Raw genomic sequence first — 23,146 nt, forward strand, 5'->3', positions numbered from 1 at the left:
GCGCCGAAGCGCAGGTTTCCCGCTTCATTCACCAAGCCACCAGCAGAGTAAAAGTCTCCGGCAGACGAGGGCAGCAGCGCGTGGGGATGTCTCCGCTGCTCCAGCTCGATTCGCGCCGCTTGCATCATCTGCGCTCCCTCGGATGATGAGCAGGCAGCTCCGAAAACCTCCTCCATGCACAAAGGTGCCATCCTCTGCTGCTCTCCCGCTGCAAAGGTCTCATCCAGAGCGGACTACTTCCACCAACCCCTTTCACCTGGGATCCTGTACACTGAAGAAACAATAATTCCGGAGCAGGGAACCTCTCCAACCAGGCAGCACAGGCCACCCCTCTGCAAGCCCTGGAAACACGTGTGTGCATTGAAGGAGAATCCCTCCCCAGTTCAATTCTCCAAAGCCACATTTCGGTCACCCTGGCAGCCATAACAGAGCTAGAAGATGAAATCAGATCACAGGAAAGTGGATAGTTTTTTAATGGCTTCAAATAAAATTAGACCCAACGTGCTTACGGTAAGAAAACCATTTAGCCCGGGCGGTCCCAGGAGCCGCGCTGCGGAGCCAGGCACGCTCCCCCCGAGCACGGGGAGGGCACACGCAGCACCTTCCCGCTCCTGGTGAGGCTCCGGAGCTGCTGTTCCAAGCAGGCTCGTTAGGCCCCGCTCAGCCAGGCCTGGCTTCTCCTCGGCTCAGCAGGCAGCTCCTGGCCGCATCCAGCTGCGCGCTGCGAAGGCGCTCGAGGGGATCACGCCCCGGGGCCAGTGCCACCGGGCAGCGTCTTTGAAGCACGAGCGAGGCACCAGGGTTGTGCGTGGTAGAGGGCTGCTCCGTGGGGAGGGAGCCACAATTAGAACGGGAACGTTTTCATTAATATTACCCGGCTGCTGCGGGTTGTCAGCGTGAGCCTGTGATTTGCAAAAATTGATTACCAAGTTCAGCTGAAAACCCCTAAACTCCTATTAATTCTGCAGTTGCAGAAATTTCCTCCTCCACAGGACATTTAACGTTAAAAAGCATGTGATCAACAAGATAAAAATAAATTGGAAAGCGACTGCCGCGTTCTCGCTCGCCGCGGCGAGGCAGCGAGGGCCGGCGGAGGCAGCCGAGGACTCGGGGCTCACGTGTGCTTCCCCGCGGGCAGGCGGGCGGCATCGCCCGGCGCTGCACAGGTCCCCGGCGCTGGGGGATCACACCCAGTCCCGCTCACGTGCCGCCTCACTTCGCTCCTCGGCGCCTCCTTTCTCCCGGCAGCGAAGGGAATTCTCTCCCTCCGGCACCGCTGCCTCGCTCACCCGTTCCCCCGAGGGCTCCCCGGTGGAAGGCAGCAGAGAAACGCAGCCCCGTCCCCGCTGCAATTAGATGCTGGTCTGCTGGCTGCCGCCGCGCCGAGGTTAATCCGACTTCTTGCGGCGTTCGGGAGGGAAGTAGGCCGCCGGCTGCGCTCCCCGCGCCGGTTGCATAAGGAGCGGCGTTGCGCCCACCGGCCCCCAGCGCCGGCACCCCGAGGTGGGCAGCGCGGCAGCCCCAGGCTCCCTGCGTGGCACCGTGCTTGGGCAACCGCAGGGAGGCCCGTAAGTGGGTGCGGAACGCGAGCGGGAAGGATGGAGAAGGAGCTGCTCCACGCGCGCCGTGTCGCCGGCAGCTCCGCTTCCCCTCCTCGGCCGCAGCAGAAGCGCCCGGCAGGGCCCTGCTCAGCCTCGCGTGAGCGAAGCGCCGGGAGGGCTCTGGGCTGGTTCCCCGGCCCTGGCGGGTCCCCAGAGCTGCACATGGGTTTTATTTCAATCCAGGAGACTTTACTCAGCCCCCTTTTAAGGGGGCACCTGCACGAAGGTCTCCGCTCAACGGCATCGAGTGCCGCAGGCTACCGCAGGCTGCTCCTTCGCCTCTAATTAAATGCTCTTCTGTAGCACCTTGCAGCAACACAGAGCAAATTAAGAGAAAGGCTGACACAGGGTAAATACGCCTCAGCCAAAAGGAACAGAGGTTATTTTACACTAAACCTGCCTTTAGCGAGGCTGTGCACATGCCAGCCCCGGCATGGAAGCAGGAAAGTACCCAGAGGCACAAGGGGGTGTGCAGGGAAGGAGCCCCCCTGCCGCTGTTCTCCCACTGCCCATCAGCAGAGGTGGTGACTGGAGGGCGCACGCTGATCCCGGCTGGAAGAAAGACCCCAGCGAGCGACCCAGCGCCGAGCTGCGCGCCCGCCCGGGGACGAGCCACACCTCCGTTGGGCTATTTTTAAAGCAGCTCCTTTGCGCCTTGCTTCAGCCTTCTGCGAACCTCCGGAGCAAAGCTTCAGCCTGGCGCTGCCGTGGTTTAATTTGGGGATCCTGCTCGGCTCTTCCCTCACGCTGACGCCAGCAGCAACCGCGTGCACCAGCTTAAAGGGGAAAGCGGGATCTGAGCAGAGCTGCGGCGGCCGAACGCAGCCGGGGAACCGCTTCTCCCTCCTTTCAGCCCACTGAACCCGAGAGGCTCGTGAAAAGGAGAACAGGAGCAGGTTCCCGGGACAAAGGGGTTCGAGCCTTAGCCCGCAGGTGGGTTCTCGTGCCCACATGAGACTCCAGGTGACGCGACGCTTGCGCTGCTGCCACGGGGAGCACAAATCTGGGGCTGCTGGAAGCCCGGCGGCGGCTCTGCGGAGGTCTCAGGGCAGGCGCTGCTCTGCACAGAGGCGTTCAGGGCTGCTGGGCTGGCTCTGCGTGTGGGGCAGCACCCCCGGCCCAAGCCAAAACGGGAGAGAGAAGAGAGGCAGGGCAGGGAAGGGAAGAGAAAAGGGCGGTGATGGAAAATCCTTCTGAGATTTCTCAGACACGCACAGCGAGATGCTGGCAGGTTGTAAGGACGGGAGCTCCAACGCGGAGCTGCGGCTGAGCAGCACAGCTCCTCGCTCCCCACGAACGCATCGTACCCTGTAATGCAAAAAGCATCTATTTAAACTGCCCCGACATGACAACACACGCATCTAAGGTGGTACCCTGAGGAAAAATACCATTTCCAAATAAGCAGCTCGGGCTGAACACCTCAGCGCCGCCCGGAGAAACCGCCTGCTGGCTTGCCGATGAGTCGGGATTTTCAAGTTTATTTGCCGAGCAAGCACACAAACAAAAGATCGATAAGAATAAATTAGAACAGCACAGACAGCAATAGAGACTGCATTGCACCCCCGAGAGACCGCACCAGCCTCTGCCTTCCCCATCCACAGCCTAGCATGCGCAAGAATGACTCATTTTTACTGCAGAAGTTGTTGGGCATAAAACGTTTTGGAGCACGTCAGCTCAAACCGGGGGAAAAGCAGGTTTAACCCGAGCGCGGGCAGCCCGGAGCCCCAGCGTGCAAGATGCTCCCACGTGCCCCCAGAGCATCTGCAGATGGGGAGCACCCGAAGAAGCCTGATCCCAAGTGGGAAGGGTTCCAGCAGCACGATACAACCGCGTCCCAAGGCTCCGCGGGCAGCCCAGAAGCGAAGGACAAGCACGCAGGACGGTGCCGAGGGGAAGGCTGCGAGGCGGCAGCGCTGCAGGGAGGGCGGCAGCAGCAGCAGCAGCAGCAGGTTAAGTGCAGCAGCGGCGTGAAATGGGAAGCAGCACAACGGCACGGGGAGATCGACAAGAGAGGGCAGCAGGGGAGCGGGAGAGGAGCCGGGCGAACGGGAGGCTGCGAAGAGCGCAGCAGGAAGGGCGAGCAGGGCTGGTGGGACCGCACGGAGACCACCGTAAAGCAGAGGAGCACGGCGCTCGGGCTGCAGAGCTGCACCCGAGGGCTGCTGCAGGCAGGAGGCACGCTCGGCACCAGGAGTTCACGGTCACGCCGCAGAGCCTGCAGCGCCAACGGACTCGGGGGCAGAGACGGGAGATGATGTCCGGCTCATCGGCCAAAAAAAGGAGAACGAGGAGGAAAACGAGAGGAAAAGCTGTGGCGGGGTCTGCTTCGGCAGAACGGCGAGAAGGAGCCCTGAGCCGCTCCCGTAGAGCAGTGAGCTGGTTCCTCAACTGAAGGATGGAGAGGGCCCAGAGACTCACCCTGCCCAGCTAAGCGGAAAGGATGGGGGAGACGCCGGCTTCGACAGTCAGGAGCGGAGGAGCGGTGCTGGCAGGAGGAACGAGCCCGTGTATAACCACGTCAGGTCACTGTGCGTGGAGCTGAGCCCACCGTCCCCACCGCTCACCCCGGCTCCCCGAGGACAGGGGGTCCGCAGGCCCTGACCCCAGTGGTTGCCGTGTTTTTAACACAGTTCAGAGCTAGAGAGGTTTAATGCTGAGTGAGGGCCTGCGACCCAAACCCAGACGTGCAGGACAGACAACACCGCTGTGCAGAAACGCATGTGTAAACGCACCTTCTCACCGGCGTGGCCACTGGCTAACAAAGTGCCACGATGGGAAGCGGGGGGCTTACACCAGGAACAACCATCTCCACGTTAAACACGAATAATTCCAAGACAGACCAATTTTCAGGTCCAGACCTTTCGTTTCCCACAAACCAGAAAGAGCCAGAGGAGGGAGGATGGGGAAGGAAGGCTCCGCACAGCCGCCCGGCCAGCCCTCCCCTCCTGGGAGCCGGGGGCAGGACACTCCGCAGACAGCGCTGATAAAAGCTCTTGTATTAAGGAAAAAGCCATCATTGATAGATTTTTGGTTCACAGAGACACAGCACACTGCAACCTCTCACTCTGCATGTTAAGGAGGTGACGCGGGGGGAGGAAGGAGATTTATGGCAGCTCCCATCATAAAACGACCTGCTTTTCCGCACAGCACTTCCCAGATGGCTGATGCACACGGGGAGTTTCTAAGGGTGATCTGAAGGCTGGTGTTTGCCAGTCTATCCACACTGTACCGGCATTATGGAGCCCAGCTAGAAACGGAGAAGCTCTGACATTCACTCTCTCCCTGGTTGCTAGGTGAGAACAGTTTCTTGACTATTTTAGTAAAAGGACTGAAATTATACAAGCGAAGAAAGACCCAATGCAGCGCAGCCCATTAGAGTCCCCCAGCTGCACACATCAGACCGAAGCCAGCGACGGAAAACGCGCCCAAATAACAGTTTCGTACGCGGGTGCATTTTTGAACAAGCCAGCAATTTGCTTCTCACGGATCCCCTCGCCAGCCTCGCCACGCGGCGACTAACGAGCCCGTTCCCATGCAACGTCGCTCCAAACGCTCGCCGGCGTTGGGCAACCCAACAGCCAGCTCCAGGAGAGGACGATGGTTTAGGTCATCTGATTCACCGAGCGTTTTCTAACCTAGTAATTAGCGTCACGTAACATACTCGGGGGATTGGCACGAAGGAGGCTGCGAAGCGGCAGAAGTTTCAAGCTCCAAGGCCAGCTCCTCGAACCCCGATCCACCAGCAGCACCTCCCCAGCCAGCGATGAGCCCCTGGGCTCCCCGACAGCTCTCTGGAGCCAGGGAAAGGTCGGGGGGCTCAGATCAGGCTTGGAGGGCTGGATGGGGTTTTGTCTCTCCCGTAAAAAACCAGAACCCTCCTGTGCCGAGGCGGAGCCTCGGGGCGAGCGCTCAGGTGCTCTGCGGCGGCTGCTGTGGGGTCCGGCTGCTCGCTAAATCAATCAGTCATGGGGCCTAAGGAAATTGTGGGAGCTGCGACACAAAACCTCCGAAACCCGCTGCCTGGTCGGGAAGGGAGCTCAGGGTAGGAGCAAGGAAGCTGCCGGACAGCCCAAGTCGGGGAGCCGGACGGATGGACACTGCCCTGGCCCTGCCTACACCCACCTTACGACTCAAGAACTTAAAAGCATGGCACTGCTTTTGTTTATCCTTTTTTTTTTTCAGCAGGAGACAGGAACAGCGTAAGGACTTTCACATTTCAGCTGCGGGGCCTGCCGGGCTCTCCGGCCACGTTTTCCAGTTTTCCTCCCCATCCACAGTCCAGCCAGCCCTCCCCGCCCCCCCGAGCTGAGATGACCGTCACATGCCACGAGGCCACAACCGACGCAGATGACGCCGTTGTTATTTTCTGCCTGGGAAGCTGCTGTTCCCCGTCTCCAGAACAAAAGCCTCCTCCTGCTCTGTGCCCTGCACCACGGCGGGTCCCACAACTCCTCCAGCCCCGGCGCGCACGGCATCGCCACCGCCGCCGCCGCCGCCCGCCCCGCCGCGGCAGCACAGCCTGCCGTGACATTCGGTTCAACTCGAACAACTGCAGCAGCAACAACAACAACAACAACAACAACAAAAATACCAAACGATGCTGAGAAATCCCATGACCCGATGCCACGACGCTGCTAAACCACGCGCCGATCGCCACTCCCACCCCGAGAACCGGGCTCCCGCTCGGCTGCGAGCCGCTGCCGGGCTGATGGAGGAGGAGGCAGCTGGCCATCGCTGCCGGACCCGAGCGCTCCAGCTTTCAGGCTGCCACCCACCGGGTTTAAATGGCATCCAACCCACTGCTGATCTCCTCCTGTGGCACTTTCAGGGGCACACAAACCCTCCTGCCTCCCCTGCTCCCTCCTCGGGGAGGCCGTAGGGAAGAGCTGAAGTTTCCAAAGCACTCGGCTCAAGAGCTGTCACAGACACGAAAGTCTCTGTGACAAAACACTTCAAAATTAGGATTTCTCTGGTGTTTGAGGAACTTCACACGAGTGAGGCATTTGACTGTGGACTAAAGCTGCTGAGGCGAGGGCTGGGCACCCCTGCTAGCTCTGCACGGCCACGGCAGCGAGCAGGAGCACAGCAGTGCCTCTGCTTTTAAGAGCACATTTATTTAAGCCTGGGTATAATTTAGCAATGGCAGGGTTTGGACGCGACCTGGACAAAACTTGAGTTCCTCTCTTGCATGCACCGACTTTGCCACCAAACACACACAAAACCAGTCCTCCAGATTTCGCACAAGCCCGAGGAGCGGCAGTGGAAGTTGAGGGGCCGGAGGCACAAAAAACCAGCGGCAACCCTGCAAAGGCAGAATAAACTCCAGCGTATTCCTCGCTTCTCCCAAATGAATCCTCAGAGGAGACAGACCTTCTGCACCCAGGGAGGTAACGGGGCACCCAGCACTGCTGCGGACCCGCAGTTTCGACCCGGCCTTGCTCAGACCTTTCCAGCTCCCAGGGAGCGGCTCTCAGAGGCCAACATCACCTCACAGCGCTCAGGGATTTGCATTAAGTCCTAACTCTCCCCGATGAGGAAGAAAGGCTTGGAAGCCACAGCTCCAGCCCGAGCCCAGGGCCTCAAGCGGCAGCCCGACATCCAGCTACAGAAGCTGCCCGCAGCATTAGTGGCTATAACGCATTTTGCACCCCGGACCGCGCATTTCGCAGCCGACCTTCGAGCGGCACGACCGGATCCGGTCGGCACGACACAGAGCTGCAGCCCGCGCGGGAGGCGGCGAGCGCTCGGCCCCGGTGCCGTTGAGTCAGCCCATGAGTCAGCCGCGGCTCAGCGCCGCAGGCACCAGCGCCGGGAGGAGCACCGCTGCGCCCCGCTCTGCGCCAGCCGCCCCTGCCCACCTCTCCCGCTACCTCCCCGCAGGTGGCTTCCCAGCAGGACCGTCCCCTTCTCCCTGCAGGATGCTCCTCCACGTGCTTCTTAATATTACCGTTTTCGAATATGTCTTTTTCTGAAACGCCTAACCTCCCTGCGGCGCAGCGCACAGAGGAGGAGCTGCGCGAAGCCTCGCAAAGCTGCTGAAATGGCTGGGAAAAAAAGCCGGCTGTACGCGTTCGGCGGCTGTCAGGCAGCACGTAGGCCCTCGGCAACGCCTGTGGATGTGGGGGGACGCCGCAGCAGCGAAAGGAGAAGGAAGGAGGAGAAGTCTCAGGCAGAGAGATGCCTCTCCCACAGTGCTGGATCTGTAACACGCACAGTCTGGAGGCCAACAGCTTTATGCAATTTTTTTTTACTTAAAGACAGTTTATTTAGTTAACTCTGAGGAACCCAAGAGCCAGAGTTGTTGCTCTAGAAACCATTTTGAGGCAGATGATTCTAAAAGATTTAGCACTGAACCTACCGTACCCAAACCACACGCTTTAAAACTCCCCGCAGCCCACGCCAAGCCCGTCGCCGTACGGGAACAAACCCCAAGCAGCCCCGGGAGCGCTCGCTCGGGATCCAGGCGCAGTAAAGGCACGCTGCGCCGGCGACGGGCTGCTGCAAACAAAAACAGATCAAGAAGGAAACCGCTTACTTGCTCGCTTTCTGAACGCATCAGCACTCTGCCAGCAGCGCACGCTCCGAAGCCAGCTCGGGGATGGGCGGCAAGAGCAGGGGCAAAGGAAGGGCAGGCGGGCTGCCCCACTCCGGCACGGGCGAAGGACCTGGGCAGAGCTCTGCCCCCCAACAAACCCGAGGCAAGGGACTCAAGTGACAGCCTGGCAGCCTGTCTGCAGCACGTCTGGGTGCAAAGGGAAGAGCCACCCAGGGTGCTCGGGGCGCGCGCTGGGAGCCCGCAGGGACGTAGGTGAACGCCTGCAACCTGCCGGCGAGGGGACGGTGCCGCCCGCGCCCCGGGGAGGCCCACAGAGGCGGGAAGGCCCGTGGGCTCTGACCGGCTGTCCCGGCGCAGGCTGGCACACCAACAGCCCGCAGCCTCCGCTCGCAGCACGTCTTGCAAACACAGGATGGCTCCAGCAGCACCCGGCTGCTGCGGGACACCCGGCCAGGGTGGGCTTCACCGCCCTTCGACGGCAAGGGGAACCCATCGCAGGTGCCTTCTTGCTCCACGTGCAGGGTACAGGCCTCAAAGCTGAGCCAGAGCTACTCGGGGAAAAAGGCAACAGATACGCTGCGCTGCGGAAAGCGAGTCCCTGCAACAAGTCAGGAGGATTCACGCTATTGTTTAAATATTTAAAGTGGGGAAAAAACATCCCACTACAGGCAAAAAGAGAGCTCTCCTAGCTCTCAGCTCCCACATCCTCACAGCTCAATTCCACGTGGCTGTGGAATGCTCTAGCAAAACTACCCTCAAACACACCCGACAGCCTGCGTACAGCAGCCCGGGAAGCACCACTGTGTTGTAGAGATCACCTAAGGTCAACTCTGCCCCTGGCACGGCCACCGCCGATGTCGCAATCCCACTTCTCACAAGAGCTGAAATCAGAACGTAGGAACAAACCAAGAAAAAAGCAGCCTCCCGCTCCCCCGGGGACGCGGGCGAGTGGTGTGTCTGCCCGGGCGGTAGGGGCCGCGGGGTGGGTGAGCTGCAGCCCCTTTGTTCGAGACAAAGGCCCGTCCTCCGGCAGCCTGCGAGCCGCGCACGCCGCGCAGCCAGACGTGCGTCGTTAGACGAGGGCCACCGGTCACCCGGGCGCGGGGGCACCCCTCCGCCCCTGCGGGACACGGGCAACTTTTGGGCACCTACAAACACGCCTCTACCTGCTCAACGGGAGCCGGCCTCGAGCCAGGCCGGGGAACAGCAGGGCTTGAAACGCCCCGTGGCTGCACTGGGGTGGCGCAAGAGGAGGGCAAGGTGCCAGTAAGGCTTCTCCCACCTCAAGCATCTGATTTCCTGGAGTAAAAGATCTCAAGAGCAGAGAAACGGGCTCCGGGTAAGTATCAGCCCGACTCTCTCTGCACGCTGATCTGCAGCTCCCTGCTGCTGTCTGTCTCCTCCCCAGCGCCTGAGTCACTTCCTCTCTTCAGTCCCCACCAAAGAGGTTGCTGGAGACTCGCCTGCACCTCTCCAGCGTTCGCCGAGCCCCGTTCGTTTTCAAACGTGTCTCGGAGCGCAGTGACCACCTCTGGGTGTCCATCCATCCTGCGTGCCACCCCTCGGCTCAGCCCCGCCGCTCACACGCCCGCTTCCCCAGGAAGGACGAGCTCGGAAGAGCAAGATGTGTCCGAAGACAGAGTCACACCCCTGCTGAAAGCAGAGGGGTAACGTGGGAGCCGATGGGCAGGGGCGTCTCACGGGCTGCGCTGCTGCTCCTCCGCACCCTGCAGCAGCCACAGCCTCTCCCCCAGCAGCACGCTGCTCTCCCTACCCTGCTGCTCCCTTTTTCATTTGGTTTCCTTCTCGTGGCCACCAGCAGAAATATTTCTGACATCTCTACAGCCAGAGAGAGACCAGAGCCCTCTGAAAAGCAGAGAACTGCTGCTGGGAGACATGGAAAGGGAGCTGGTGGAGCCCTTCCATGACATTTGAGCTGTCACGAGGGTCAGGCAGCCCTGAAGCGCGTTTGGGTTTAAATTCTCAACCCAGTATCGAACGTGGCAGAAACACCCTTGACAAAAAGCAGAAGCTGTGGTTCTGGCTGCTCAGCTCGGCCTTGCCCTGGCCATCCTCCCTCCGAAGGTGACGTCCCTTAATTTATTCAAGCGAGGCACTACAGCACCGAACTGTGGCACCCAGTGAGCGAAGATGACCCGTGTCGGGCTGTGACCCCATCTGCTCCCCGACGGCCAGGGGCCACCCCTTCTCCCACAACTGCAAAACACCCTAATTTATTCCTTCTGCGACGCGCTCGCCCATCAGCACACCACGAACACAAACCCGACGCTCCATCCCTGCCAACGGCCATCACTGCATCACGTAACAACATGACTTCATCTTTTGAAACCTTCTCTCCAGACAGGGAGTCCAGCAACGGTGAAAATTGCCACTCGGCTCACGGAAACCCACAGAAACGCCGGGCCAGCCCCAGGACACGCCACCGCACGGCCTCGCCTGCGGAACAGCCCCCACCGCTGCGGCGGCTGCGTGACCCAGGCGGCACTCGTGACGTTTTAAACTCTGCCCTCCCCACCCCAGAACCAGAGGAGAGCGGCCGACAGCTCAGGCGGGCTGATGCACCGCGTCCCACGTCAGACCACCTCATGCGCTCACCAGAGGGTAACGGCAAATCCATCTTCTTTACCGTTTTTAAGCACATTCACAACTTTCAGCCCGTTTTAGCTCTTTGTGCAATTTGTGACCCTTACCTGACCAGGACGATTTCCAAGTGCCGACTTCCTGGAAGCGTACAGAAAGGACCTACGCCACCCTCTGCCCACAACGCCACAGCTAAGCCCCTTAACAACCAAGCAGCATTATTTTCTCCACGCCAAAGCTTTGCACCAGCTCTTCCCCACTGCTCTACAAACCGAACAGCCCATTCAGCGTCTCTGCAGCTACGTGGGGCCGCGGCATGCGGGAGCCACGTGTACCCGCCGCTCTTCTGCCACGAGACGTAGCCTGCCCGACCGTGACACAGCCGGGCTGAAACACCCACAGCAGCACCAACGCTTCCCAGACACCAGGCACGTACTGAGGACGCGTTGCTCAGTCAGGCTGCAACCACCCAAGCAACCCTGGCAGTCCCGAGAACAGGGGCGAACGGGTCACCGTGACGTCCTCACGGTCCTGAGGACCACCCGCACCAGCCCCCAAGAGCCGACCGAAACACCCCAAGAGGCCCCCACGGCCACATCACCGAAGTCACACACCTCCAGGCCACCCGAACGACCGCCAGTGTTACATGTGTTTGACAACGCCGGTGCACGCACCCGTTGGAAATAATTTTTCAGTTTTCAGACAGTTTTCAGACAGCTAAAGGTTTTGAGCCCCAAACCAACAAAACACAGCTAGAGAGGTGAGCATATGTGTTTACACAGACACACACGTACAGATCAGGTTTACTTCAGGCGGAGGCACGCGAGCTCTTTTTCTTTTAAAGAGTACTCAGCGTTATTCTCTTATTTTCCAAGTTCTTAGCAGCAGGCCCAGCACTGCTTCTTGGCTTGTCTAAGCTGCAGTTCATAAACTGGACTAGTTAGAAAAGGAGGAGAAGGGACCACTGGCCAAAGGAAGGGGTGCCTCCCCCCAGAGCTACCTCCTGGTCCAGTTAAATACACTACTACGAACACAAGAGCCTTAATGCACTCAGCTCCCGAAGAGGACGTCCATAGGACAGCAGTTATCCTCTCGTCCACGTGCCTCTTCCTTCAATAACAAAATGCAGGAACGAGGACACGACGCCTCAGCACGGCTCGCCTGTACAGGGGATACCGCGCGCTCCCCACCAGCCCCACCGCTCCTGCTTTGAGGGCGGAATACGTCATTTCTGTACCTGTATCCGAGTCTTTTTGATCTCCATTTGTTCCAACAGTGAAAGGCAACTTCCGTTTGGTCGCTCGCTCTTTCACCTCTTTGCCGCCATCGCTCCGGTCCAACTTTGGAGTCTTGGTTAGAGAAACTTTATCTTTATCCTAGAAAGAGAAGAGAGCAGATTAACAAGAGCCTCTCCCAGACTGTGCTCACCCAACCCCTCAGCGTCCTGCACCAGCCTCACGCGGCACTTGGCCTCTGCTGTCTACCGTGGGTTTCCAGTTTTGGGGTTCAGCACCTTGCAGAAACCAGCCTTCACCAGGCAGAAAAGTTACTGGTGAAGAGTGAGGCCAACCCTGGCTTCCGCGTGGTGCCAAACCTGCAACCAATTCATGGGAAAACCGGAGCCGACGCCTTGCGTGCGGCTGGGGATGCGCCCGGCTGCGAGCGCCGGAGGGAAGGCAGGCTGGGGGACCCGAGGATTTCTGAACACAACCGCCCCCGTCACTCGGGAAGCCTTTCCCGATCCCGAGGAGAAGCGGGATGCGGGGCAGCGCAGAGAGCACGCCTGGGGGGGAACACACAAAACCCGGCGTCAAAGCCCTCGGTTCAACGCGGGGAGCCGAGGGCTTCTCCTCGGGGCCCGCGGTACTTCCAGCACGAGCATACAGCATTACTGTCGGAGTTTCCGTGAGAACATGTTATTCTGGAGAATATCCTGGCAGCCGGTAAGTCTGCTGACATTACTGACCGCTCACAGGATCAGCACCGCGGCCAAATGCACTCAGAAGGCTGGCGTTGTACAGTCAGCGGAACGATTTGTGCCCGAAAGGCCAGCATAGCCCTGCCTACACCCACAGGCAGCCCTCGCCCGCCGGGAGCGAGAAGCTCAAACCTCCCCCAGCCCTGCCTGCGCTCCCACAACTGCCTCCGTCGCAGGGCACAGGGTCCGAGAGCAGCCACGTCCAGCAGCGGAGCAGCAGCCCCAGCCGAGCTCGCTCTCCCCCAGATCTGTGTTTTGGGGTTGAGTGAGTCCCAAGTCTGTGCAAACACCATTCCCAGGGGTTGGTACTTCAGCTGTCCCTCTCCCGTGCAGGTTTCTACCGGGATTTTAAGAGGAGGAGCTACCTTGAGAACAAACCTGCCAACAGTGCATAAAAGCAGAGGAAGCGATGCAGGTGCTGGCTGAGCGTGCTCAGAGGCAGACCCGTGCCCCGTTTATTTGGGTTGGTCTGGATTTTAACGCGCAGCGAGGGAAGCAGGCGATGCTGGGGACGGCTCGGTACGGGCAGCAGGAGGAAATTTCGAAAAAACATCCCAAGCAAGACAAAGTTACCAAGTACAGGCAAGATCTTCCACATGAACAGCGAGAGCTGGTACGTAACTCAGACTTCAGGAGTTCAGTACGCTGAGAATATCTACAGACTGAAGTCATGCAGTAGTGTTTTTTGTACATGAGACATGGTATTATTTTAAGCAAGAGCTTCTGGTTTGAACACTGTGCCACTGCTCTAAAAACAAGGTCAGAACGAGCAGCTTTGTGACAGATCTGATTTCAATAACCCAGCAAAACCTAGACCCTAAGCTTTAGATGTAAAGTTAGATTAAATAAAAGAATCTCAATACATTAAATCATGCAAGACCATCGCTGGCAACTCAGACGAGCAAATCTAACAGAAATTCCCTTGTTTAGAGAAGCCCAGTCATGCTGTCTGCATCAGACTCAGCACCCTGGCAGGTGGCTCCTGTGCCAGCAGTCACAAGACGGCGGCGTCACTGTGTACACTGCTCCTTCCTCTTTCCCAGTTTCTGTCTGGCAACCAGACTTCACCCGCGGATTAAACACAAACCGTGTGCTCGGACCGACGGGTTCTGCTTGCACATCCCCTTCGCCACGGGCAGCGCGACAGCCCTGCGGGCCACGCACCCGTACGCTCGGCACCTCTCACCCGCCGCGCCAGCGGGGACTTAAGAAATGGGTTGGGGAACCCCTTTTTCTGGGAAAGGACGCTGAACAAACCTATCCCGTGGTTGGAGGGAGCCAAGGCCCGTTCGGAGCCCGAAGGAGGGCAGCCCTGCTCGAGAGCAGCCGCCCAGAGTCCTTCCTCGGCACGGGAGCCAGCAAAGCAACGGGACAAAGTCACGACAGCCAAAATAAACACTCCAGCATTTTGTTTAAACATTCCGTATCTAAACGCTTTTGTCTTATTTTTTCGAACAAAAATAGTTTGCAATAACAAATGATGCCAATTCTACCGCCAGCTGCTGCTCCCAACGGCTCCGAGGTGTACGTAAGACCAGGGACCACCGACCGCCTCCCAGGACTGCCTGGTGGGCTGCTCCACCGCCGGGGAGCCGCGGGGTCAGGCACGAAGCGCCGGTGAAACCCGGCACCTCTCCCTGCCCCGAAAGGGCACTGGCACCTCCCGCGGCTCAGGCTTGGCAGCCCCGAGCGGCGGCAGTCCTCGGTGGGAGAGACGCCTTCCGAAGGCTCCGAGGTGGGTCACCCATAGCTGACGCTTCGAAAATGACCCTTCCCTGCATCGGCCGCCGTGCTCGCTGTCCGTCCCGCAACTCCCCCGCCCAGACCCTTCGAGCAGGCCGTCCCAGCCGGTGTTTCAGCTCCAGGACACTCTCGCAGCGGTGGGGCAGGATGCGGCCAAGCCCCTGGCACCCCGCGGTGGGATTTCCTACCCTCCCAGCATTTCTTCCAGACACCGGTTTCACGGTGAGAGCTCCAACAAGAGGTCAGTTGTGCTCAACACAAAAAAACCACCATTTTTTTCACTGTATGTAACGTTAAATTAGATTTCACCTGGAGCAATCCCGCTATGTCATGCCCTCTGCTGCCCCAAAAGCCCTCTGCCTCACAGGCGACCCAGCTCCGGGCATCAGCTGGCAGCGCCGCTGCTCTTGCACCCCACTGAGAAGTGAACGATCAGCGGTGACACCTTCTCTAAAATCTGCGGACGTGGCTGCTGCGGTGCCCAAGCACGACCCTGCAGGCGCAGGGGGGCTGCGGCGCCTGCAAGCCAGCTCAGGCGCCTGCTGCATTAATGCCACACGGGATCTCTGCACACTCAGGAATAAGAAAAAGCGCGGGAGAGGTAAAAATGCAACTTATTCTAGGAAGTTATGGCAACGGTGCTAAAAGCTCTGTGTTGGAGGAGAGACAGGGCAGAGGAATCAGGGAAAAGAGCCTTCCCAGGCAAGCCGGTGAGCCCAGCACGGCGATGGAAAGGGCTGCGTGAACCCCAGCGTCGGGCACGCTCGGGCAGCGCTTCGTTTGCATTCGCCCTAACGCTCGGAGCTGCTCAGCCAGTAAGTTGAGCAAAATGAAATACCAGGGCACCAAAGCAGCGGCGGCAGTCCCGGCGCTGCTTTGAAGATTAATTTGTACAGCAGCCCAACGATAACCTTTTATACTAATTGGAGCAAGGAAGATCCAACCTCTGCTCCCCCCTGGAAAGCAGCGCCCTGCTGAGGACGCCTGCGGCAGCTGGCGCTGAAACCACCGCAGGGAGCTTAAGGCGGCTCGGAGAGTCAAATTCCTGAAAGTATCGTGCGCTTTCGTTTTCCTGTTTTAAGCTCTGCTTCCCCAATTACTTCCAATTTTGTAATGAAGAATGCCGTCCTTTTCTCGAGTAAAAGCTGTTTTCATTTTTAGGTCTTCTCACGTTTAAAGTAAGCTCAGACTCGTTTGAACTTGGTTTCACAAAAGGAACAAATCCAAATTAATCGACGTTGCAGAGAAACTTGTACGACCATCTGCGGCGGGCTTGGGGCTCTCGAAGGCCGGGACAGCTCTTGCCGAGGGTAAGAGAGGGAGCTTGGGGAAGGGGGGATGCTGTCCAGAGCTCAGCAACAGGACCAAGCTCCCCGTCCTTCACAGGTGCTAATAAAAGCTGCTTTGGCAAAGGGGAGATGGCAGCCCATGACTTCAGGAAAAATCCCCTGCTGCCACGTTATGTTCTTAGTAAGACTTACTGTACGAATAACCGAACCCGCCGTGAGTGACGTCGCTGCAGCTAAAAGACGCCTCCCGAGGTGCTACCAGCCGTCACGGTTTGGAGCACAGACCCACCGCGGACTGGCCCCCAGCAGCGCCCGGTGGCGACGTGAGCCCCGCAGGCAGCGCACGGGCTGCGAGCGCTTAACTGCGTCTGTGCTGACTTCTCCTTACGACACAGATCTCTCATCGGCACGAGAGATCCCGATATCGATCTGCTCGGGTCGCTGATGACCTAAGACAAAGAAAAGCCACTTTGCACCCTCAGGCAGAACTCCAGCTAGGCCAGCTGACTGCCCCAACGGCGGCTCTCGGGGCGAAACCAACCACGTAGCTCTCCTCAGTGCAAAACCCTGCAAGGGCGAGCCACCTACAAACCCATGCACAGAAATCTGTATGGGCAGCTGAGCCGCTCTCTAGCTTGCTTTAAGGGATGGGCCGTGCACCTGCAGCCGCCTCCTCCCCTCTGCCCGCACGCAGCGGGGCCGTGCTATCAGTGCCCACACACAAACTCTGAACCGCTGTCCCTGCCGGAGCCGTGCCGTCACTTCCACACCGACAAAACCTGACTCACATCCCAGCCGCTTATGCAAAGACTTGCACGACCGGCAATGGAAATCCCCAAAGGCCTTTGTTCTCCAAAACGAAAGTATTTCAGGTTGCAGTGCTAGTAAAAAGTAAGCGGCGATGAACAAAACCAGCGCCGGTAGCCTGGGAGGAGAAGCCCAAGAAGGACCAAGAGCTCCCAAGGCCCCTGGGCGATGCCCCACGCCAAGCTGGCACACCGAGCCCCCGCCGGGGGCAGAACAACCCACGCTGCAAAAAGCAAACGCTGCGAGAGCGGGAGTTTCCCCGCACTGATACAGGCAGCGGGTCGTTTCCTGAACAGGTCTCTGCTGGGGCGGGGAGAGAAGGGGCAGGAGAAGGGCTCTGACCCTGCGATACAAAAAGGGATGGACACAATTTTACCCACACCGGACGTGGTGGGAACCAAACCCCAGCATTCCCTAGACCTGAGTCTCCTGTAGCCTTTCCAAACCCAGAGTACAACACGTACGCACGCACGCCAAGTTTCAGAAAGTCTGAATTTGTGTCTTTATCAATGCTGCAATAAGACATTTGTAAGCGTGGAGACCACTGGAACTGATGCCCCGTTCCCGTGTGCCTCAGGCATCGAGGTCTGTAAGAAATCCCACCCTGCAATGACTTATCTTCACCGAAACGTCGGCTCCTCAGTACCTAAGTCACCCGGTGCCCCTGCACGATTCACCCCCCTGGCTGGCAGCTCTGCGCTGGACGCACACCTCGTTCGTACGGCGCAGGAAAGCCCTAACAGTCCAACAGGTTTCAAGAAGAACTGAGAAATAAGGACTTTGTTCCCCTTTCTGAAATTGGGAGAAGGGGGAAGAGAAAAAGCAAAAGCTTTTTTTAACCTCTCCTAGCTCCTACAAGCAAAAACCAGAGGTCAAGCGCAGTTCTGCCTGGCGTTCGGTTCAACCCAACGCAATTTAGACTACGCAAGCGGGAGCGTTTCCCCATAACGAGACAAATCCTCTGCCGCAGCCTCTGAGCACACGGTGTAACCACGCAGCAAGCGGTCCCAGGCACATCAGGAAATGGTTTCGACAACTGATATAATTCGTGCTCTGCTCAGCCTAAGTCATGAGTAATCTGCTTCTGGTATGGGGATCTGCGTGTCTACACCAGAAAGGAGAATTATTCATATATGGCATGCATATTTTTACAAAACCCTTCAGACTGAACTCAACCAGACGGAGCCTCCGGGGCTGCCGAGCGCCCGCCCCGGGCAGGCTGAGCGCAGCCATATAAGGCTGGCAGGGCCGCCCGGCCGCCCCGCTGCCTCCACCGACCCCGGGAAAAACAGCTCCTCGCTCAGCAGCGGCAACGCAGATGAGGCATCTAACGCCATCGGCCATCGAGGGCAACAGAGACACGGTCTTCAAACCACGTCGCTCTCGCGGCTGCAGCAGCACAAGCGACGTCTCGCTAGTCGATCGGTCGCTCCCACGGCAGGGCACGGAGCGGGGAGCCAGGAGGAGGTCCCGCTCATCGTTAGCTCTGCAACTGAAAGGCAGCAGCTCACCTCCTCTCCCACAAAGCACGAGCCCTCTGCAGAAAGAGCAGCCGCCCAGGGAGCCCGGCTGTAACGCGTTCCGGCGCCGAACTCGCACCTTTCCTGAGGCACTCGGCTCACCGCCACGCCGGGACCACCGAGCGCCCTGCACCGCCGCTCGCCTCCAGTGCCCAAACATGTAAAGCCTGTTTTAACGTCGAACAACTGTCGAGATCAAGAGGAAAACACTGAAGCGGCAACGCAGCTACCGCTGCGCCACGCTCGCCCTGCGCAGCACCGCAGGCAGCCCCGGCGGGCGCGGGCCCCTCCGCGCGGCGCGGCTCGGGCTCTGCCGCAGCCGCGCTCTGCCTGCCCCGGCCAGCCGCCGCCAGCACGCCCGTGCCAAGTCGCAGGCTCGGGCCTTTGAAAGTGTTGACAAAGGCAAGATAAATTAAAAGCAGCGGCTTGGTTGACAGGCAGGTACAACAGCGTCTGGAAGGAGGAGGTCTAACGAGCGAGTGCTTTTACCCTGAGTCACTGCTCCAGCTCACGCTCCAGAGTTCACTAGAACCGGGGCGATTTGCTGCACCACGTCCTTCGGCCACTTAGGCTGGATCTCAGCTCAGTCCCCGGGGGGGACAAGAGCCTGCAAGTCTCTCCTCCGTTGGGAAGACCAGAATCCAGCGAGCAGAAAGGCTCTTCCCCGTCCTCACTCACACCACTCTCCGCAGGTCTGCGCTGACGCCTTTGAATGGGAAGCATAAAATTATTTGTGTCCTAGTTATTTAGCCAGCGGGAGATAACTCCAGTTCCCGGCGTCCCTAGCGCCGCTCAACAAACCTGCTCTGTAAATAACATGCAGCCTTTAAGCTGCCGCGAGTGGATGAAATAAAATGGGAGCCGATTCATATGATAACTGATCCGCTCCCTCCCGAAGCACCTGCGCCAACATTAAGCTCCTTACACAGCGCAGACAAAACCCCCGATTTACATATCCCGTGCTGCCGGGCTCAGCCTCATTTGCCAGGGTAAACGCTGGTATCTTCCCGGTGCCACAGGGCAGCTGTCTCAGCTCCAGCAGCCCTGCTCCCAGCCCTTGCCCCGCTCCCAGAAGCCCCCCGCCGTGCCCCAGCGATGCTCCTGCTCTCAGCACGGCTCCTGAACCCGACCTCTGCGCGCACGGCGGCACAGAGAGGGGAACGGGGCAGGCGCTACCAGCGTGCTCGATAACCAAATTTCTGCCTGGGATTTTCCCGTTGGGTTATTTGTCATTTTCCTCATTTTGGCCACAACGTGACCTCAATCGTAAGAGGAGTTACTATCACCAAGGTGGGGGGACTGCAGGGGATGTGACAGAGCAAGCGACACGGCCTCGCTGGCACTCACAAAGCTCGGCTTCAGCTCCCAGGGCCTGGCAAAAACTCCTGGGGGATTGCTGGGAAACTGGAGCAAGGAGATGAAAGGAAAGCGGATGGTATTTGTTTCCTTAGTAGAAGACGGTAGATGCAGGTTTGAACTTTCATTTAAAAGTAACATTTGTACCCAGCTTTCTGCAAAACTATTTACTGGAAACTACTGAAACTGAGAAGGATGAAAAAAAGCTGAATGAGAGGAGGCAGAGCTTAAGTCTGGGGCAAAACGAGAATTTGGGAATGTAGAGGAGAAGTATGAACAACTCCGATTTCATCTCGGTATGAGCCTCACCTCAAGCCCAGCCAACACCCAAACACCTCAAATAAAACCCCAGAAGCAGTCATTTCAGCAGAGCAGCTCACACGCCGAGTCCTGGTCAGGTCACGCTCAGAGCCCAGACTTCTGGGTGAAGCAAGACCAGCCGAGTCTGACACAGCCGCGGCATTTACAGCCAGAGGAGGAGGAGGAGGAGGAGAAACTCCTCCCTCGCACAGCACGTACTTGCGAGATCACTGCATTACTTGGTCCTCCCACAGCTTGCTGCAGAAAGCCTTAAAAATGCACAGAACTCGCAGAAGAGACTCTCCCAAAACATCCCCCCATTGCTCGGCCGAGTTGGGTCTGCGCGGCCGCAGCACTTCCCGGGAAGTACTGCAGCCACCGAGAAGTAAAGTGGACCCCACCAGGTAGCAGAGGGCCAACAGGCAGGTTTCATTCCAGTGATAACAGCCCACGGCAACCTCCTGCCCCATGAAATACCACCACGGCTTGAAGACACCAGGCACAAGGGGCAGCACCCCTAAAGGAAGGCAAGTGAACCAAACACGCTACCTTTTTCCCCGTTTGTTTCTCCACCATGTCGTTGCTGAGAGAGAAATCTTCTGGCTGTGGTGTTTTAGAACACCCACCCTTGGGCATCGTTCTGCCTTCCTTACTTGATCTTCATTTATGCTGCCATCGCTTCATCATCAACCGTCTGTTTAGAGAGAGGAAAAGAGAAGTTAGACATCTCAAAAGGATCTTTCCACTGGGGGAAAAAAAGGCAAGACACTTCCCCTGGGGAGAAACCCCCCACCGAGCTCTTCCACACAACGCCAGGACGGCAGAGCACCTCCAAATGCGCCACGGGGCAGACCAGAGCGGGAAAAACTGCTGCTGGCTTCTGCCACCTTCCGCACGGGAAGCAAGCTGGGACCTGCAGCAGCAAACGTGACTTGTTTCACCTGCAAGGGGTAGCCTAAAACGGATCGTGCCCAAACAGAGAGCAACATCCCTCCTGTTCTTCATCTACAGCATCGCTGCGAGCCCCCATAAAGCTTCTCGCAGCTACAGCTCCGTCCAGAGCGCAGGGACACGGGGACGGACCCCGCGGGTCGGTGTCCGGGGCAGGGACAGCCCCGCTCCCCCGGCTTCTCGCGCCGAATTCCCAGACGCTCGCAGGACCAACAGCCACATCACTGAACCACAGAACCTACTTCTAAAACACGTTTTTTGAACACCTTGCTGTTACGAGACAAGACCAGAAACCGCCACGGGGGCCCGGCGTTCCCGGAGTGCTTTGCCACAACCTCCTCACCCCGGCACCGGCGCTGCCGCCGCGCCTTGGCCTAGGTAAGAGAATTTGGAGAATAACAAAGCGCTCCCTGCTCCTGCCATGTGTTGCCTGGTTACAGGGCTGAAAAGACAACTGACATCTGAAATACAGCGAAGCATGAGCTGCAACAGGGATCAGAATCGCCGGCTGGAGCCGAGGCAGGCGAGGCCTTTTTTAGGTGAACAGAAATATCTCCTCTCCTGAGACCAGAGGCTAAAAAGCATCCGTGCAACAGTATATCTCCGAGAAGTGACCCACATCAATCCCTACAGCAAAGGTCTCGTTGTACTTACGCTGAAACGGCATAAACAGGCACCATTTGAAAACTCTTTCCCCAGCTAATTGCCACCTGACAACACCACACATTGCACCCATTAACTTCTTATAATAGCGGCTGGGTTTCTGCAGAGCTACAATTGCAGGAAATTGTCCAGGAACAAAGTCACGCAGCGCTCCATCACAAGATGGGAATTCTGTGGGCGGGGAGAGAGAAAGAAAACAGAGGAGAGGAGAGGAGCCAAACCCTCCCGGCCTGCTCGGGGCCAGGGGACGAAGCAGCGCGGACCTCGAACCCCGTCCCGGGCAGCACCGCCTCACGGGGGGCAGGACGGGGGGTTAAAGGCTGGAGGAACACTAGCGTGGTGCTTTCATCAGCCTTGTGCTTTAGAAGTTCCCTGGAAATCCCTTCGTAATTTAAATGTTTCATTTAATCTTCAGAGGCTGTAGGGCCCTTTGCTTTGTGGTATTTTCTTTTTTTGTTTTTTTTTTTAAAAAAAAGGTGGTTCACAGGCCCCAGCCCCGCAGCAGCACGAATGCCCAGACCAAGGCACCAGGCACAGACAGGGCTAAGACATCCCAGCGCTGGCGTTTTCAGCAGGAGACTGCACTTTCCCAGGCAGCTAATCCTCCGCCCTAGCTCCTCCGCCCGGGCTACGGGAGGACGGTTACCCGTGTTTAGGAACAGAGGCTTCGGGGACTGAGGCCTCTTCGTGTCCCCCTGCTCAACACAAGGACAAGCTGCCGTGCTGAGTTTTGGGACACCCAGCCAGCTCTTTCCTTTCAGATGCGAGAGCAGGAACGGACCTGAACTGGTACAGACACGAGCAGGCTGATCAGCCCTCCTCATCGCTGCAGCTGGGATGCAAAAACAGGGGGGAAAGCGCAGAAAATTCAGCGTACCAACCCAGCACGTCCACAAAGAGAACACGGAAAGAAGAAAATCTCCTGTTAGAGCGAGGGAACCGCAGAAATCCCTGTCTCTGAATTTCTGCTCTTCATCATCTGAAGGGCCTGCAGCCCAGCACAAGCACCAAAGTTCACGCACCACAAGGGCTGACTGAAAACAGCACCTTAAAAAGGCAGCTTGGCCGTCCTCGGGCATGCTCGGCACCGAGAGGCTGGAGCTCACACAACCTGAAGCCAAGAACGAGCGGCCCTGGCCTCAGTGCTCCCACACGCCCAGCCAGGGGTTCGCGGGCTAGCAGGACGCCACGCTCCACAGCACCGCGGCTCTCCTGGCACCGGTGACGTGCCACCGAAGGCACTGCTCCGCAACCCGAGGTGTCCCCTCCGTGTTGCGCATCGATGGGGTCCTGGGCACTGCGATCGCTTCCTCTAGAAGCAGCTTCAGCCATTTACAGCCTCAAGAACCTCACTCTGTCAGCCGTCGTTAACCAATTTGTAAAGTTTAAGAATGTTTTTTCCCCTCGGTTTCACCTACTGGTGCTCATTAAGGTGCAGATAAAGGAGAGCCGTGCCTGAGCACGTGCCTGGAAGGAGGCAGGAGCACTGGGTCAGCGCGGAGGACACAGGGTCGGCCGCCTGAACAGACTCACTTCGATATTCGCCGCAAATCTAAGAGGTGGAAATTCAGACGACGTGCCGGGCAACGGAAATTTATTTGCACTTTGCAAAGGATATTAAAAACAAGCAGCTTCGCTTCTGCTGGTCACGAGCGCAGGGACCAGCACGGCTGGGAGCAGGGCACGCTCTGCTCCCGACCATGAACAGCCAATAATTAGAAACACGGCCTTTCCAGTGCCTCGCTAAAACCGGCCTGCCTGCACGCTGTCAATTTATTCTC

The 23,146-nt window shown here is 58.3% G+C and overlaps 1 protein-coding gene across 1 annotated transcript in view; it reads right to left on the reverse strand.

Annotated features, from left to right (window-relative positions):
* The window catches only part of ANKRD11 (ankyrin repeat domain 11), a 38,525-nt gene extending 18,117 nt beyond the window's left edge, over positions 1 to 20,408 (reverse strand). Inside the window, exons 1-2 of the mRNA XM_086468890.1 lie at positions 20,301 to 20,408; positions 11,996 to 12,134 (exon numbers count right to left, since the gene is read on the reverse strand). Of these exons, the coding sequence (XP_086325016.1) occupies positions 11,996 to 12,134; positions 20,301 to 20,387 (226 nt within the window). The 5' untranslated portion in view covers positions 20,388 to 20,408. The remainder of the gene's footprint in view (positions 1 to 11,995; positions 12,135 to 20,300) is intronic.
* Positions 20,409 to 23,146: the final 2,738 nt, after the last annotated feature.

Source organism: Leptosomus discolor, chromosome 8 (assembly GCF_034619465.1).
Source record: "Leptosomus discolor isolate bLepDis1 chromosome 8, bLepDis1.hap2, whole genome shotgun sequence".
Classification (NCBI taxonomy): Eukaryota; Metazoa; Chordata; class Aves; order Leptosomiformes; family Leptosomidae; genus Leptosomus; species Leptosomus discolor.